The sequence below is a fragment of the Taudactylus pleione genome, unplaced genomic scaffold (assembly GCF_031769625.1).
Source record: "Taudactylus pleione unplaced genomic scaffold, aTauple2 ptg000043l, whole genome shotgun sequence".
Taxonomy (NCBI): Eukaryota; Metazoa; Chordata; class Amphibia; order Anura; family Myobatrachidae; genus Taudactylus; species Taudactylus pleione.
Genome location: NW_028284445.1, coordinates 8,892,203 through 8,909,294, shown reverse-complemented (window position 1 = coordinate 8,909,294; position 17,092 = coordinate 8,892,203). Strand labels below are relative to the sequence as shown.

Below are 17,092 nucleotides of genomic sequence, written 5' to 3'. Positions count from 1 at the left end.
ACTTGGAGCTGAAGTATCATCTGCGACTCCTGCCTGACAGGCGGCCGTGGAATGCAAACATTGTACCGGCCCAGGGCGCAGATGGCACCCTGCCCCCCGGCCCAGTCCGCCACTGCTGGGGGGCCTATTCATCAACACTAAAATAAAGTTTTTAAGGACATTTTCCTTAAATAACGTTATTTTGGTATTCATGTAGCCACTTAGCACAAGAGATATCACAGATATCTCCTTGCTAAGTTCCCCTGCGTTAATTTCCACACTCCCCATACATTAGTATGGGGATGTGGAAATTGTGGTATTCATCAAATTCCGAAAATTATCAATTTTCGGAATTTGATGCAGTTACTATTCGTCACTGTGAGGTGGCAAATAGCAGAATCGACTTACCTGTATCCGCGTGTGCAGGTCCCCCGACGAGTCCCTCCGGCGCTCTGCTCCGTCCTCAGGCTCCGGAGGCTGGTCGGACATGTGTGCTCCCCAGCAGAGCACAAGAAAGTTTTTTTTTTTTTTTTATAATCTGTCATGTGGTCTGCTGCGAAACCACATGACAGACCAGCAGGACGGAGCCGGAGGCTGCTGCGCGGACAGGTAAGTCGGGGGGGGGGGGGGGGGGTACACAAACTTAACGCATCTGTAGGCAGTGCTGCGCATACGCTGGTTTTACAGATGTAACAGCGCATGCGCAGCACTGTTTCCAGATGCGATAAGGTAGTGTAGGCAGGGAAAAGTATCTATTTCCCGAAAAGCTGTCATCACAAAAATGACAGCTTTTCGGAATAGATACTTATGGAGAGGTGGAATGATGAATTCCACCTATAATTAGGTAGAACTCCATGCGAGTTCTAAAGCTAATTATCTCCAGAGAATTTTTAGGTTTAATGAATAGGCCCCTGAGTAAGGAATCCTCTGCATAATTTTGGTTCTGGTGTAGGCAATTTCAAGAATGGAACTTATTACTCCACGTTTCACTGTGCTGGAGCAATCAAGCATTTAATAAACAGATATTTAATATGCTATATCCACAGACATCCACTGCGCCAAATAGACCCCCACGTGTGCTGACAAGGGTGTGTGGTCTCATGGGGAAGGGGGCATGGCCTTGTGGCATACCTCCATTTTCATCATTCTGGGGGCAGCATTCCCAGGCAGAGAGCGTCTGACCCCCAGAGACTCTCCCCTGCCCTGTAGGCTCCTCAGTGACCGGGAGCCAGGCGCTGCATAATAACATCACAGTGAAGCATCCGGATTCAGGTCACTGAGCAGAAGCCATCATTTTGGTGTCACCCCCTCCGACAGGGACACCCGGTGTGGTTCGCACCCTCTGCACCTCCCTAGTGATGCCACTGAGTCACAAACTTTAATATTAGAGTATTGAAATGTTCAGTGTGTAGAAATCAAAAAGCAGCCAATGTATTTTGAGCATTACAATCTTATAGGTAGTTAGGACCAAAGCAATTATACTGTTTTATAGATATTAACGTGAGTCCATCGGAGTTTACTTCGTTGGTAGAGGACTTTGGAATTTAACCTGTTAAGGAAAAAAAACAAACAAAAAAAACAATTACATAAGCACATTCAAAAAATTATATATATATATATATATATATATATATACACATACATACATTATATATATATATATATATATATATATATATTATTGTTTTCATTTTATTTGTTTCAAAGGCAGCAATTCCATCACAAAAATCCATGACAGCCACAGTAACATTATGTAGTGAGCAGACACTTTGGAATGCCCCTCTGAGCTCTACACACACTGTGTACTGATTATAGTAATTATTAATAGGCCTTTTTACATTATATTATCAACACCTGTATAGTCTATAAATACACTATTACAATATTAGAAGCTTCACTGTTGTATGGGGTGAGTTAGTACCAGCAGCAGCTCCTACCCTCTTAGATGAGGGGGGCTGCTGAGATTGGGAGGGAGGGTGCAATTATTCACCCCGGTCACCTGGTCCTCCTGGCCGGGTCCCTGTGCCTGCGCAATCGATCTATCAGGCGCCGGGACCGGAAGCCGCTCCCTGCTAATAGCAACCCAGACTGGCAGTCCCATGGGGAGGAGACACCTTCCCCTGGGACTGCCTGTTGTATATGTGACTGGCAGGTGGCACTTGCAATAGGAAGCCACTTCTAGTCACAGTGTAGCCAGTGCAGTCACTTACTGCACTGACTACACTGAGGTGGTGGATTTTGCTGGGGGGCTGCAGCCTCGCAGGCCCTAGGCAAAATCCGCCAATGGTAAGTACTAAAGGAGGGCTTGCAGTGGTATTGTTCCCAAGTGCACTGAGGGAGGAAAATCAAGTTACACACTTATATTCTTTTACTTTGATAGTAAGTAAGGATCAAGTTGTGTGACATGGAAGCTTATGTGTACAGCTACAGTTAAGCCAAATTTAACAAGAGAGAGATAGGGGTAAATTTACTAAAGTTTGATTTTTGAGTGATTTGGCTTTTGGGTATTTACTAAAGGCCAAATCGAATGTAAAAATCGAACTTAAAACCGAATTTTACTCAAATCGAACAGCGGTACTTTTACATGGATCAACACACAAATCCCTTATTTACTATTATTCGATTTGAAATCGAACACAAAATTGAACTTCAAATCCCCAAATGAATAGACCTGCTTCATGCTTTCAATTTGCACATGAGCAGATCAGATTGACACAGATACATGCCCCGCTCCTGGGCGGTGGGTGGCGGGTTGATAGTGTAAGTGTAGTGTAAAAATAGATAAGTGTAAACATTCTCTTTACAGTAGAACTGCTGGTCCCAGCAAGCCTCCCCCGCATGCTGGTACTTGGGGAACCACAAGTACCAGCATGCGGGGCATTAAGGACCTGCTGGTACCTGTAGGTCACCTGTAAAGAAATTTTAAAATAAACACAAGACACACACACCATGAAATTAAAGGTTTAATACATACACACACACACACACACACACACTCACATATACTCACCTACATTACCTGGAGTGGTTCTCTTCTCCCTGTAGGCATCCATGGTCGTCTTAAAATAAAAAAAAACATAAAAACACGAACCACGCACTAAGTAACTACCACGATGATTGTTACTTCCTGAATAAAGCGCTCAGATGCGGCTTCTGCCTTTGTAGAGCCATATCTGAGTGTTCATTTGCTGAGAGAGGTCAGCCTCTGCCTCTCTCAGCCAATGAACATCTCCCTCCACTGAAGTCAATGGTGGGAACCGCAAAATAAACTTTAGTTACCCTGCGGCTCTCCATTGACTGCAATGGAGAGAGACGGTCATTGGCTGAGAGAGGCGGGGGCTGACCCCTCTCAGCCAATGAACGCTCAGATAGGGCTCTACAAAGGCTAGAGCTGCGTCTGAGTTCTTTATTCGGTAGATAACCATCGTGGTTGGTATCTGTTGCATGGCTTGTGTTTATTTGTTTTTTTATTTTAAGAAGACCATGGATGCTTACTTTGGACCGAAGAGGACCGACCCACACATAGGAGAAGGTGAGTATGTTTTTTTTACTACAGGTTCTCCAAGTACCAGGATGTGCGCAAGGCTTGCTGGGACTTGCAGTTCCAAAGTAAAAGACAATATTTAAAACTATTTCAAATGCACTACACTTACAGTATCAACCCGCCTGGTGTGGATAGCCCTGGGCTATCAGCCTAGGCTAGGGGTGCCCTGGCCTGGGCTGACTGGCCGGCAGGGCTGATGCTGCACCTGGGGGCCTAGTGATGGGGCTCCCCTGGCTGTGGAATCAGCCCCCACTAGAAAGGGTCCAGTGCTGGTTCTGGAGATTACAGGGGGACCCTATGCAATTTTTGCCTCTGTAACTCCAGAACCAGGAGAGGATCAGAACCCAGTGCTGGTTGTGCTAAGTACAGGGGGAACCCTACGCAGTTTTTCCTCTGTACTTAGACAATCAGGACTGGCTATAAAAAGTCCGGGATTGGTTCTGTTTTACTGGGGGGGGGACCCCACGTAATTTTTTAAAAAATTTAACCGTTTCTAAGCTTGTTACAGTAAGATACATGCAGGCATCTCACTGATGTATGCATGTATCTGTGTGAAAACTAACTGCTCATGCTGGTTCACAGTGCAGGAGCCTGGAGACCAGCTGACTGGAGCCCTGGAGGACATCTTCGGAGCACCGATCACCGGACCTGGAATTGGGTAAGTTATCTTTGTTTGTTTTTTTTACTATATATATTTTTTTTTTTGCAGTGGTCAGCATGTGGTCTACTTAGACCACACAGCTGATCACTGGGGACGACTCCCGGATCAGCTCTGCCTGTTCGAGCAGAGCAGGAGTTGGGGAACTGGGGGAAACCCTGGATAACGCCATCTGAAGGTATTTTTTTCACATTTTATTTTTAGTAATTTTGGCCAGATCACATTTCCCATTACAATTATGGGAAATGTGATCTGCTTACTAAAAATTTGATAATTAGGGTATGGAGTAGAATTTTACAAATTCTACTCCAATTGCCCTTTAGTAACTTTATGTGAAACTAAAATGTGAAAAACACCCAATTTCACCCTATTTTTGTAAAAATAGTGTTAATAAATAGAGCCCTAAGACTAAATGAAAAGAACATTGTGGTCTCCCGAGTGTTCATATTAGGGAAAATGCAGATCTGACCAACAGATTGTTGGATGGGATGGGCAGAACCTAGTCCTCTTGGTATTACACTAGTACCAATAACAAAAAGTTAGGGGATGGATCCTCAAAAATATTTCTGAGAAATTGGCTGTGAAGTTAAGGGAAGGCCGTCTGAGGTACTATTTTCAGATACAGCATTTGTGACACGCTATACCACACATATAGCAGATACGTAGGTAGTACCTTTCCCAAGAATTAGAAAAGAAAAAAAAACTACACAGGGGTTTGTATTGAAACGGATATTCAATATTGTAATTAATAAATAAAAAAATATATATATATTTTATAATGGAGTATTTGAGAAATAGTAATTGTGTTTTCGGGGCCATAACTAGGGGGTGCGAGCATTGCCATTGCCCAGGGCCCTGGTGGTGGCACTGTTGCTGCCCCAAGGCCCCTGCATATGGCTTGAGAGTTATTGTGTATCTACACGTGAATGTTTTATTCCTTGTCTATGACATACTTGCCTACTTTTGAAAAAGTATTTGAGGGAGAGTGTGGAAGCAGCACCTATGAGTGCGGCAGTAAAGTGGGCGTGTACAGCTACATCTGAGAGACGTGTCATAAACCTGACTTACATCCAAATGTTACTGAGCCCCAAAGCAGTTAGTAAGATCTACTTGTTGATGAAAACACACTGATACTTTCCAGACTTGCTCATGTATTGTGTTTAACAAGTGGTTCCATATAAATGGCCATGAGAAACCTTATATGAAAATGCATGTAGCCATACGGATCATTATAACTAATGCAGGGAAATGGCACTGATTATAACATTTGAATATATATATATACATACTTTTTTGTTTTTTCTTCCAAGTATAAAACAGCTACATAATGGGGGTAAGGTGTAATCCGGGAGATTGCTAGACTCTTCAGGGAGTCTCCCTGACAATCAAGGAGATTTGGCAAGTATGGTCTATGGCCCATTCATTTTAAAGATGAAGCTACATTGCACTGGTACTATACTAATCTCCAGCGTAATCAAAGCAGGAATTCCCCTTACCACCAGTAAAGCACAAACTAGGGAAAATAGCTTCTGATTGGATGAGTGACAGAGGGGCGTGCCATTTAATTGCTTGTTCTCTCACTCGCCAAATGGACAGTTTGCGTCATCCTTTTTGGTATTGTATTTGTCACTTGAATGAGTGAATGCATTCCAAATATTGAATTTATGCACAATAATGGGTTCGATTTAGAGCCTTAATTTTTTTATCATGTATCAAACTGAATAATGCAGATCATCAATGATGGAAATCACATACATAACAAAAGACTGCCCAGCTTTAGATCGGGGAAAAAAAAACAGTAGATTTACCTCTAATGAGTGTTTCCATTTTAAATATATTATTCTGGACAATTCATGGCCAAGTGGTACAATGAAGTCTTCTGGTTCCAAAGCTTCTGCAGAATTTTGGAAAATAGATAGTTTACAATAGATTACATGTTTTCATGGAGAAAAAAAAAGTGAAAATTAGAAATGACTACTGATGTCACACCTGATCGTTAGCTGATGTCAGAACTGATCGCTAGCTGATGTCACACCTGATCGCAAGCCGATGTCACACCTGATTGCTAGTCCTGACCAGTTTTATGTCACTGTAAGAGGGGACTGCTCCTACTTTAGGAGTTACTAGAGTTTAAAATTTTAACATCTTTGAAAAAAATTGTCCCAGCCTTTTTTGGAAAAAATACCAGTACCAGATGTTATATGTGGGAATAACATAGTGACACCTGTGTGGGCCTGATTCAGAGCAGTACACAATACATATGTTGATAGAGTTTAGCGTAAAACCCTCTAAACAGCTACGACACATGTGTACCACAGAGTGTGAGCATAAATGAGCTAGTGAGTGACACAGTATTGGAGATTGCATGGAAATGTGCTGGACGTTCCTGGGAGGTGACTGGGATGTGGCTAAACAGACATATGGACATGGTCGGTCTTATGGCCATATTATTGGAGTGCATGTCACTGACGTATCAGCATACTCAGACGCTCAATCGTTCACTTTGGAGGCCCTCCTCAGATGGTAAATCTGCATCTACCATAAGGCTGGTGCAAGTTTTGATGGTGGCATCTAAAATCTGTACCACCAAAAGGAAGAGGGGCGCGAAAAGGAGCATGCCGCAGACTGTCAGAAGAAGGTAAGTTGGAGGGGGCCGGGAGGGGGTTGGCTCTTGAAGTGACACAGCAGGCTGGAAAGACAGGAGGCTGAAAAGATAGGAGACTGGAGTAACAGGAGGCAGGAGGCTGCAGAGACATGGGGCAGGATGCTGGAAATAAAGGTGGCTGGATTGACAGGCAGGAGGTTGGAGTAATGGGGCTGCAGTGACAGGAGGCTGAAATTACTAAACAGGAGTGAAAGGGGGCAAGAGAGAGTGGAGCCATGGGACAGGTGGCTGGAAAGACAGAGCTGGAGTGACACGGGACAAGAGGCTGGAATGACATGGGCAGGAGGCTGGAGTGAAAGAGGGCAGGAGGCTGGAGAGAGAGAGCTGGAGTGATGGGATAGGAGGCTGGAAAGACAAGAGGCTGGAGCGACAGAGGGCAGGAGGCTGGAGCGACCGGGTGCAGAAGGCTGGAGAGACATATGTCAGTAGTCTATTTGAACCTCTGTTGTATGATGACGACATTGGTTATATTCCAACACAAACAAGCATCTTGAATAGTGAATACCGACTGAAGACAATTTCTACCAAGGGAAGATTTTTTTTTTTTCCAGAGGTACCCCATCCCAGGGAAACCACCATATAGGTAAGGTGCATTTTTATTTAGTACACAAAAAACCCCCAAAACAATATAGACTCTTTACCTAGGCTTTTTGGAGGGGCCTGTGTCAGTCGCAGAAGGGGACAAATCTCAGTTTGCAGCGCGCAAGTATTTTTCCTAATTTTGTTTTGGGAGGGGGCGTGGTCAAGCCTCCCGGATTTGGCCACACCTCCCCGCCCTGTATTTTGCCATAATAAAGGCGGCAACCTTGGATAGAGTAAACAGTTCACCTTAAACAAAGTGCTTTTGACACAAAAGATATTAGTACTGTTAGATCCATTTTTATATATTGTTAATTATTATTTTGGAGGGGATCTGTTCTATCTGGATCTCCGTTCGAGATTTCCTTTGCATTGGTTTTCTGCGAGATAAAACCAAATTATTATGGAGGAGACAGACTTAATGCATACAGGAATAAGTGTATAAAGATATTTTTAAATTTAATATGTTGTAATCTACAGAGTCTACATCTGTTCTGTTGTCATAATCCAATACCTCTTTACAATAAATTAAGCCTCATTGTTACGTTGCTGTTTCATTAAATAAGTACTCCCTAAAAGGTTATAAGTCACAGGAATGAGATAGATATGGGTCTCATCATTCTCAGGTTATATACACAATTGCTACCTAATATATACAAAAAATGTAAACCAATTAAAAAAAGCTTAAAAACATATTTAGGTGTTAGATTATATTAATAGATAATGTTATTAAATTGTACATTGTGTTTAGAAACTAATTTGATCATAGCTGTTGCCATGATTGAAAGTAAATGGTTTAAATAGGACTTTGGAAACACTATGAGTTTGCTTTTGATCAAGTCATTTGGCTATGAAACACGTTAAGATACAATAGTTTCTGTATACTTCTGGTATTGCAGTATAGCAACCTGAGGGTTCTATATCAAAAAGCCATAATCAAATAGATTAATCAGTAACTGGTTTTCTATATGTGCCCTGTTCAGCACCACAAATACTTTGTGCTACCTCATAAGTAAAAGAAAATTATATTATATATACACACACACACACACACACACACACACACAAGTTTAACTAGAAAATGAATGCTTTATATATTGAAATAAAGTATTTATTTCCTCTCTCACACCCTGCCACCACCATCCTGCTATGACAATAGCATTGGAGGGCAGCAGACAGTACCTCTGCCCTTCATAAGTTTGTGGTAAGTAGCTTATCACCAAAAAGCTCAGGTGATGGGCGCTGATGGTGATGGCTATCACAGTCTGCAATGAATGGCAAAATAGCTAGAATCTCCAAGTCATGTGGAAATGGCCGTTTTTGGAAGACTTAAGGTGCCTACACACAGCGATGTGCTGCCGATCCGACATCGTGCACGATTTACCTTGAAAACTCTCCTCGGCAGCTCAGCACACGATTTGGCATTTGCAGTGTCCAATCTTCAAACGATCTATCGTACAGCCAGACATTGCTCCAGTGCATCGGGTCCCAGATTGTCAGATCTACCCTACAGCCTGGCAGATCTGAAGATGCGATGTGCGACCTGCGGGGACGCACATTGCATCATGATCGTGAGAGGGAACTCACGATTTTCTCACGATTTGGCCATATTTTACACGATCTGTCGTTCCAATGCGTCGGAATCGCCAGATCGTGTAAAATATCGCTATGTGTGTAGGCACCTTAAGGGATCTTCTCCCTTGAAAAATATCACCTGAAGTTTATAATAGCAGGATATGTCTAGCTTCACGTGTGTCACAGCGCAGCCGAACCCAGCGGTCACTTACCAGGTCCAGCGGGCTGGAAGTCCCTGGCGTGCACGTCAGCGTCTCTCCCTCCTCTCCTCCTGCATACAACAGGCTACGGTTCCCATAGGGGCACGCCACTCTGTTTAAGATTTAAAGGGCCAGGCGCTGTAATAGGGGAATCTAATTGGCGCCAAAACTGAACTTTGACCTATATAAGGAAGTTCCTGGGAGCACTCCAGTGACAGAGTATAGGCTCATACCTTGCTCCAGCGCACCTGACCTTGTGCTATTGTCTACCTGTTCCTGATCTTGGCTATTCCTTGTGACCTTTTTCCATCTGATCCCCTGGTACTGCGTTTGGCGTTTCCTGGTTTTGACTTCGGCTTCCATGTGACCGGATTCGGACTTCTTCCTGGTACTTCGCTGTCCATTATGGTTCTGATCCGGGTTGTAGACTATGCCTCACACGCCTGATTACATACTTCTAGCTCCACTTCTGAGCACACCAGCACCTGTGGAAGGGAACCTGGGCAGAGGGCCGTGACCTGCGTGTAGGGTGCAGCCAAGTCCATACCTCTTTGCGGTGAATACCACTGGCGCCTCTGTTCTGGGTCTCCGCCAGTCCTGAGTATAACATCTATTACCCATCCGTGAGTTGTGACAACGTGATCTACCTGTAGAGTGCACTACAAATTAAGGGCCTGACTCAGCAAGGAACGCAGTTGCTAATACGCATGCAATCGGCCGATTGTTGCGTTCTGCGATGGCAATTACGCAGACCCAATGCAGAGTGATTGGCAGAAAGTGCCGTTTATGGGTGGTGACTGGGTTGAGGCCAAATGCAGGTGTGCCAGTGCATTCACACGCCGCTTCAGGGGCGTGCATGAATTATCCACTGCTAAGCCACACACAGTGTGAGGTCTCATAGCGTGCGTAGTTCTTAGCAATTTCAGGACTTATGCACGTGTGCGTATGGGTCTGATGGTACTAGATTATACAGATTGTTTTGCTATGCTGCTAAGTATTACGGATGTGCGTATGGTAAAGTGGGCGTCCTTATGTGGTGCTTTGCATTGCGATCGCAGTGGTTTGGCTTGCTATCTCAGTTGAACTGCGTGTGTATGCAGTATGGGGATCTGTAGTGGATCAGGCCCTAAATTGCAGCATTTCTTATGAGACTGGGGACATCTTCCTTCCTAAGAGGAGAAGACTTTGTCTGCCCTACATTCCACAGGTTCAAGTGGTTTTACATCAGTTACATATCTGGAGTCTGGATTATCCTCGCTGTCCAAAACCAGACACTGACTTGATTAGTATCAGTGTTTTAGTATACTATCGGTATTAATATTCAACCGGGTTTCATTTACACATTGGTATGCATTTACTGCTTCTAATGAGAGCATAGGAATGTTTTGTGGGGGGTTTTTTTATAAGTAAAAGGCTAATAATGTTTTTATTACCAAATTATTTATTACTAATCTAATAATTCATTATATAGATCTATAATCAGATACTCCCATTACAAGTAAAGTATTATTAGCACCGATAGTTTTTTTTTTTTTTTTTTAATATCACTGTTCCCTGAATTGACTGCCACCAGTCTTGACTCTTGGATATATTGGTTTAGCAGGGAGGTTGCTAGGTAACAGTGAGGATAAAAGTTGGGGTAGACCCATTTAAGTTCATATAATATTGGGCAGGAATCATTGTATAATGGTCATGAAATAAAAAAAATAGATATTTATTCCACAACGTTGCCAAGAACACCACCCATCAGACACAAAATGTCACACCAAAATGTGCGAAGTGCCTCTCCATGAACAGTGAGACCATTCCAGTGTGACGCTGTTTAATAGATTTACCCAGCTCTACTCCAGGAGATCCAAACAGCTCAACAAGTTGCCTGGCGAACTGCAGCGGCAAACAGAGTCCATGAGGAGAGCCTGCTTGTACAGTTGACAGCACTGAATTGTGATGACCGCTTGAGTGCTCAGAGTCCACTGCACAGAGTTCATCCTGGGAAAAGCCTGGTCTGCAGTCTCGGTGTTCCATCATAAGGGTTGTAGTGTTGTTGCCGTTCAGCCCACTATTACACACAACATGCTTCAATTCATCATGTGCCAATGTATTTTGTATTGTTAACTTTGATTGTTTTACATAAGTAATTTTATATTCATTATGCAGAATATCTGCCCCAGCTTCAAAAATACAGCCGTTTCTCCATGTAGTTGGTGAGGGTGCAGGAAGGATTCTTGGATGTTGAAAGTTAGGCGCTAGTTTGTAAACGTTCCTGCGTCCTGTGTGTGTTCTCACCATTTCCCACTTGGCCTCCGCCCCTAGCTTAGTTTTGTCCATGATCCGATCGCACTCACGTTCCAGAGGAGGATCATTGCCTTGGTTGCATTGTAAATATTCCCGAGTAGTATTTCCATTCTGCACAGTTTTGTGGTCACTTTTCCTGCAGATGGGTTGTTTTGTTTGACAATTCATATATTGTAACTGAATAACTTTCACACTATACAGATGCAATGACCGCTGGACTGCAAGACCTCTAATTAGACTACAGCAGAGATCAGTGTCTGCATTCCCAACATACTGGCTTTCTGGACATGAGTGGTCTGAAGTATGGAAAGGTTTCTGAAATTTTTGGTGCCACCTAAAGAAAAGTTTTCCGCTCTTCATTCCTTCACACAACAGAACACAGGTCGCCAAGGACACAACAGGAGAACAGGATAAACTCTGATTCACAGCATCTGCGATTGGAGCTTCAAGTGTTGGCATAGAGAGAGGTTTATTCATTAGAACCATTACCCTGGTCAGATTTCCAAACAATGAGACAGGACTGGAGCTTGTGCAAGGTGACAGGCCTTCTGCTATACATTTTGAAAGATATCTCTCTTTTCTAAAATGACATATTACAGTTGAATAACAGGTTTTCATATGAGGCTTCCCATTTCCATCCATCATAAAATTTGTTGCATTATAATTATGTTCCACTTCTTTGCATCTTTCTTCTAATACGGTGCCTTCAGCGTCATATCGGTCTCCTTCCCTTAGGGCCAGTACATCATTTTTCTTATACAAGATCTCTTCCCCCCTCTTCTGCTGCCTTTTTCTGCGACCCCGTTTTTTCTTCAGATTGGGTGCCCTTTAGAAAATAAATAGAAAAGAAAAACCTTTTTATTTAACTTATTTATTATACCTAAACTTCATTTAACATTTCTACACTACAGAGGTTTACTACAAACACACATAAAAATACACATTATATTAAATAGTTTGCTCCCCTATACAATTAAAAGTATTAGTATAAAACGAAGGCAGGCCTGGCCAACCTGTAGCTTTCCAGCTGTTGTGAAACTACTAGTCCCAGCATGCTTTACCAGCTGATCCGGGGGGCATTGTGGGAGTTTCACAGCTGGAAAGCCACAAGTTGACCAGGCCTGAACTAAAGTATATCTAATGTGTAACACTATCTCCTATTGCTTAAGCCAAGCAAGTGGATGACTCATAAAAAAAACACTGAAGGACACCAGTTTCTCAGGGCCGGATTAAGGCCCACAGGGGACTGGAGCTGAAAATGTTCAAGGGGCTATACTGAGAAGGGGAGGAGCTGTAACCAGTGCTGTGTGGGTGAGGTCAGAGTCACCTTTTTGTTGGGGTAACTAGAAAAACTATTTATATACTATGGCCAGTGTTACAGGGGCAAGTTAGGCACCTGGTAATCATGCTGTCATGTTGATGGGCCTATTTTCATGTGGAGGCCTGGAGCTGGAGCTCCAGCTGCCCCATTGTTAATCTGGCCCTGCAGTTTCTATGCTACAGTAGATCTTTGGGTGGGGGTCAACAGCTAATTTTGGGGTCCATTTATCAATGAGTTTTATCATATGCAATAAGTTTTAAAACTTGCGTATGATAATGGTGCTCCAGCCAATCGGCTCCCAACTGTCATCTGTTTGATAAATGACAGTTGGGAGCGGCTTGGCTTCAGCACCATTTATCATACACAAGTTTTAAAACTTGTGTATGATATAACTTGTTGACAAATGGGCCCCTTAAAAGGAAATGCAGAGGTTAGTAACATGTTGAGCAAGACGTGCAAACTACTTACAACAAATATTAACTGTATATCCACAACTTGTCATGGAGCAATGACTATATGTCTCTAGCAAGGACCAGTACCTATTTAGAAGACTTAGGGGTCTATTTACTAAGCCGTGTTAGGAGACAGAGTGAAAAGTGGTAAGAAAGTGATAAGGTGCCAGCCAATCAGCTCCCAACTGTCATTTATCAAACACAGCCTGTGAGATGGCAGTTGGGAGCTGATTGGCTGGCATCTTATCACTTTTCACTCTGTCTCCTGACACTAAATAGACCCCTTTGTCTTCATTAGACAAACAGTGTCCCTCATTTAATCCTCTCATATGATTTGATTCATTTTATGCGCAGAGGAAGACAAAAAACTGCCCAAATCTCATCTTTAACCATGAGCTGGATAACTTGTTTGTGGAGCTATATTGCAGTGTGGATTTATTATTCTCAAATAAGGTTGGCACAGTGTAAATAACAGCCAACAATTTTTCCTGCTGGTGAGCCATGTTTGCTGGAGACGGGCAAATCATGAGGGAATGTTAAGTGTGACAACAGCCAGAGCCTGGTCTAGAGGATCATCAATTCTACTGTCAGTATTTATAAACTTCTACACAAGCACATTGGCCATCCTCCAGTCCTTGCTATACTACTATCGTGCTGCAGAATCAGAATCCTCCCGAGAATGTGCAGACTGAGCCACTGACATACAGCAGGAAAACAGAAGCATGAAATATTAACAAGCTGGCAGTATGAGCTTTGTTACATTGAGATGCTATTGACAAAACACAATCTTCCCCACAGATGCCTCCAATCACTCTGTGCTGCTGTTAGTATTTTGTAAATATATTGGGGGAAAAAAGCAAATTAAAAAACAGTATTAATGAACTGTGACAGGTGCTTCAAATAGGGAAACACTATTTCCCATTACTACAATCCCACAATGATTGCAGCCCTGTGATGCACCAGGATTTACTCAGCCACTGGTCCAGGCTGCAGCTGTACATGATACCGCATAAGGGCATGGCCTGATGCTGTATAGGAATGGAAGAAATACATACTTTCCAGTTAGAAGTTTTTTTGCACTTGGGAACAGTATGTGCGTTCTTGGATAGGTATGTAAAACCCTTAGGAGCTCATTCAGACCCGCTCGCAAGATGCGATCACTCGCTGGCAAAAAGGGGCCAGATATTTAAATTAAGCGCTCGCACTGCGTCGCGTAAAGGACGCCCACTATGTTTTAGCGAGCTACAGCAAAGTGCGGTCTCAAATGTCTGAAGACGCCCCCTTGCCACTCGCAACACGTCATCTCCGGGAAATGAAGGATTAAATCGGGACCATGGTGAGCCATCGGAGATGCTCGCAGCCCTTGGGGTTGCCTTTCCCTTCCGCAAGCACTGCGATCAGTGCGGGCTGAAATATATGCAGGTGACGTGTACAATGACGCTACTTTGCTAATTATGCACTCCCTTTAAATGGCGTTTTGGCAGCCAGACACACCTATGTTCGCACATCCACTCGTTTACAAGCACCTTCCCGTTACCACCCACAAACGGCACTATCTGTCACTCAAAGCAGCGACCTAATAGTGGCTTACGACCTACCAAAATCAGATCGCAACAAATGGCTTGTGCATGCGCACTGAGAATTATACGCATGGGCAGATGGGCGAAAATCACTCAGAGCGTGCGATCGCACCTTAGCGAGCAGGTCTGAATCAGGTCCTTAGCCTGCAGCAGACCAACAGCATTTTATACACAGCGGCACTGTACTGTAAAAACGTGCTAAAAGCAGTTGACTAGGTGAGCCCTAATGGGTAGGTACATCTGGGAATAGGGCTGGACAAGAGGTGATGACTGGAAAATGTATTTGGACATTAATACTGTGTGTTCTAGGCAATGGTAGTGAGTTTGGGTAAAGGGAGTGCAGTTAAAGTTATGTAATGTTCGTGGATACCACATAGCAAATTACAGTACTCGCCTAGAGTAGCCGACAGCTGAAAATGTTGGTGCGTTTTGTAAGTGCTGGAACCCCTACCCTATGCTGTACATAGCCAGGTAGCGTTTGAGCTACAATTTGTCATCCTGCGCATCATATGTCAATTTAAAAATAGTTACTACTTAACTTAATTATGTTTAAAATATGATAAGTATGAAATTAGCTACTACCTGTACTACTAATAAAAACACAATTTGATGTACACAACATGTTTGCAAAGAATATTAATGGCACCCAAACATTATGGCATGGGCACCTAAGTTTTGGTCATGACCATCAGTTTGAGAACCGGATTCATTAAGTGATCAGTCTGTGCAGAAAGATTTTACTGACCACTAACATTGAAAGAGCTATTCACTCTCCCATATACGACTACTTCTATGAGAGTCTATTCCCTGGCTTCTTCCATGGGAGTCTATTCCCTGGCTTCTTCCATGGGAGTCTATTCCCTGGCTTCTTCCATGGGAGTCTATTCCCTGGCTTCTTCCATGGGAGTCTATTCCCTGGCTTCTTCCATGGGAGTCTATTCCCTGGCTTCTTCCATGGGAGTGGTACAAAAAAAAAGAAAAAAAAAAAGGAGGACATTGATGTTCAGAATGTCGTCATGCCAAATGCTGACATTCACAATGCTGACACTAACATACGGTTGACATTGTGAATGTCAGCAGTTGGCATGTCAACTATGCTGTTTTCCATAGAATTATCAACAAACCCTAACTGCAGCCCGATCCTAACATTGGCTGTCGGCAATCTGTCCGAGCACTGTAAATGTTGATATGCTGAATGTATACCCCACTCGCCACACCAAGCTGAATTAAGCAAAATCCTGCTAGTCAGCGCCCTCTGCAGGTTAGCTATAGTATCAATATCTGCTTATTGGCTCTAAAAACATGGGATTTAATGTAAGCCAGCTCCTCATCGATCTCTGCTTATTGGATCTAAAAACATGGGATTCAATGTAAGCCAGCTCCTCATCGATCTCTGCTTATTGGATCTAAAAACATGGGATTCAATGTAAGCCAGCTCCTCATCGATCTCTGCTTATTGGATCTAAAAACATGGGATTCAATGTAAGCCAGCTCCTCAGACAACTGCTCAGTCATTTAATCAGGAAATAACTCTATTGATGTCAGTGTATTTGATCTCTCACTCACTCAGTAACCCTTACTGAAGCTGACCTGCAGGATCCTGCTAATTTAAGAAGTGTGGTATAACCCAAGGAGGACACCGCCACCAAAGTACGAAAATGGGGAAGAGAAAGATTTAAAAAACAAAAACAAACCCCCAACAGATAATATCGTACTATAAGATAAAGCTCTCCATTAGGTTTGCCAAATCAGCCACGTACAATGGACACCCCCTTCTCATTATATGCAACAGTAATGCGACTAATTTTCCTTGTAGCAAAGAGAGCATGACAAGGCATCATCCATGGATATATAAACGGTATTCCATAGCGTAAGTGTTAGCTGTACCCATACGGTCCATCAGCACCGGGACCAACTCTGCTTCAGATAATAAAGGTTCCTTACACGGAGGGGCGGACATAAGTGGGCTTTTCTTTTTCTTTGGGGGGGGATGGGTTTGACAAGGATGTTGGAATAGGTTGTCCAAAGACATGTAAACCCCATTAAACTGGATGCACATACATTTTGCTTGGCCTCTTAGGGTTGCCAAATAATTCACATAATTACTAACTATCAGGTTTCAGACCCAATAATTATAATATGAGATATGGTAAGAACTTACCTTTGTTATCTCTATTTCTACAGTCCATAGGGTTCCACAGGATCCCTTGGGGTATAGGTGATGACGTCAGGCATCGGGCACCA

The 17,092-nt window shown here is 43.1% G+C and overlaps 1 protein-coding gene across 1 annotated transcript in view; it reads right to left on the bottom strand.

Annotated features, from left to right (window-relative positions):
• Window positions 1-1,384: 1,384 nt before the first annotated feature.
• Window positions 1,385-17,092, bottom strand: part of LOC148537844 (NEDD4-binding protein 2-like 2) — a 51,951-nt gene continuing 36,243 nt past the window's right edge. The window contains exons 7-9 of the mRNA XM_088460237.1: window positions 11,036-12,321; window positions 5,990-6,075; window positions 1,385-1,528 (exon numbers count right to left, since the gene is read on the bottom strand). Of these exons, the coding sequence (XP_088316363.1) occupies window positions 1,496-1,528; window positions 5,990-6,075; window positions 11,036-12,321 (1,405 nt within the window). The 3' untranslated portion in view covers window positions 1,385-1,495. The remainder of the gene's footprint in view (window positions 1,529-5,989; window positions 6,076-11,035; window positions 12,322-17,092) is intronic.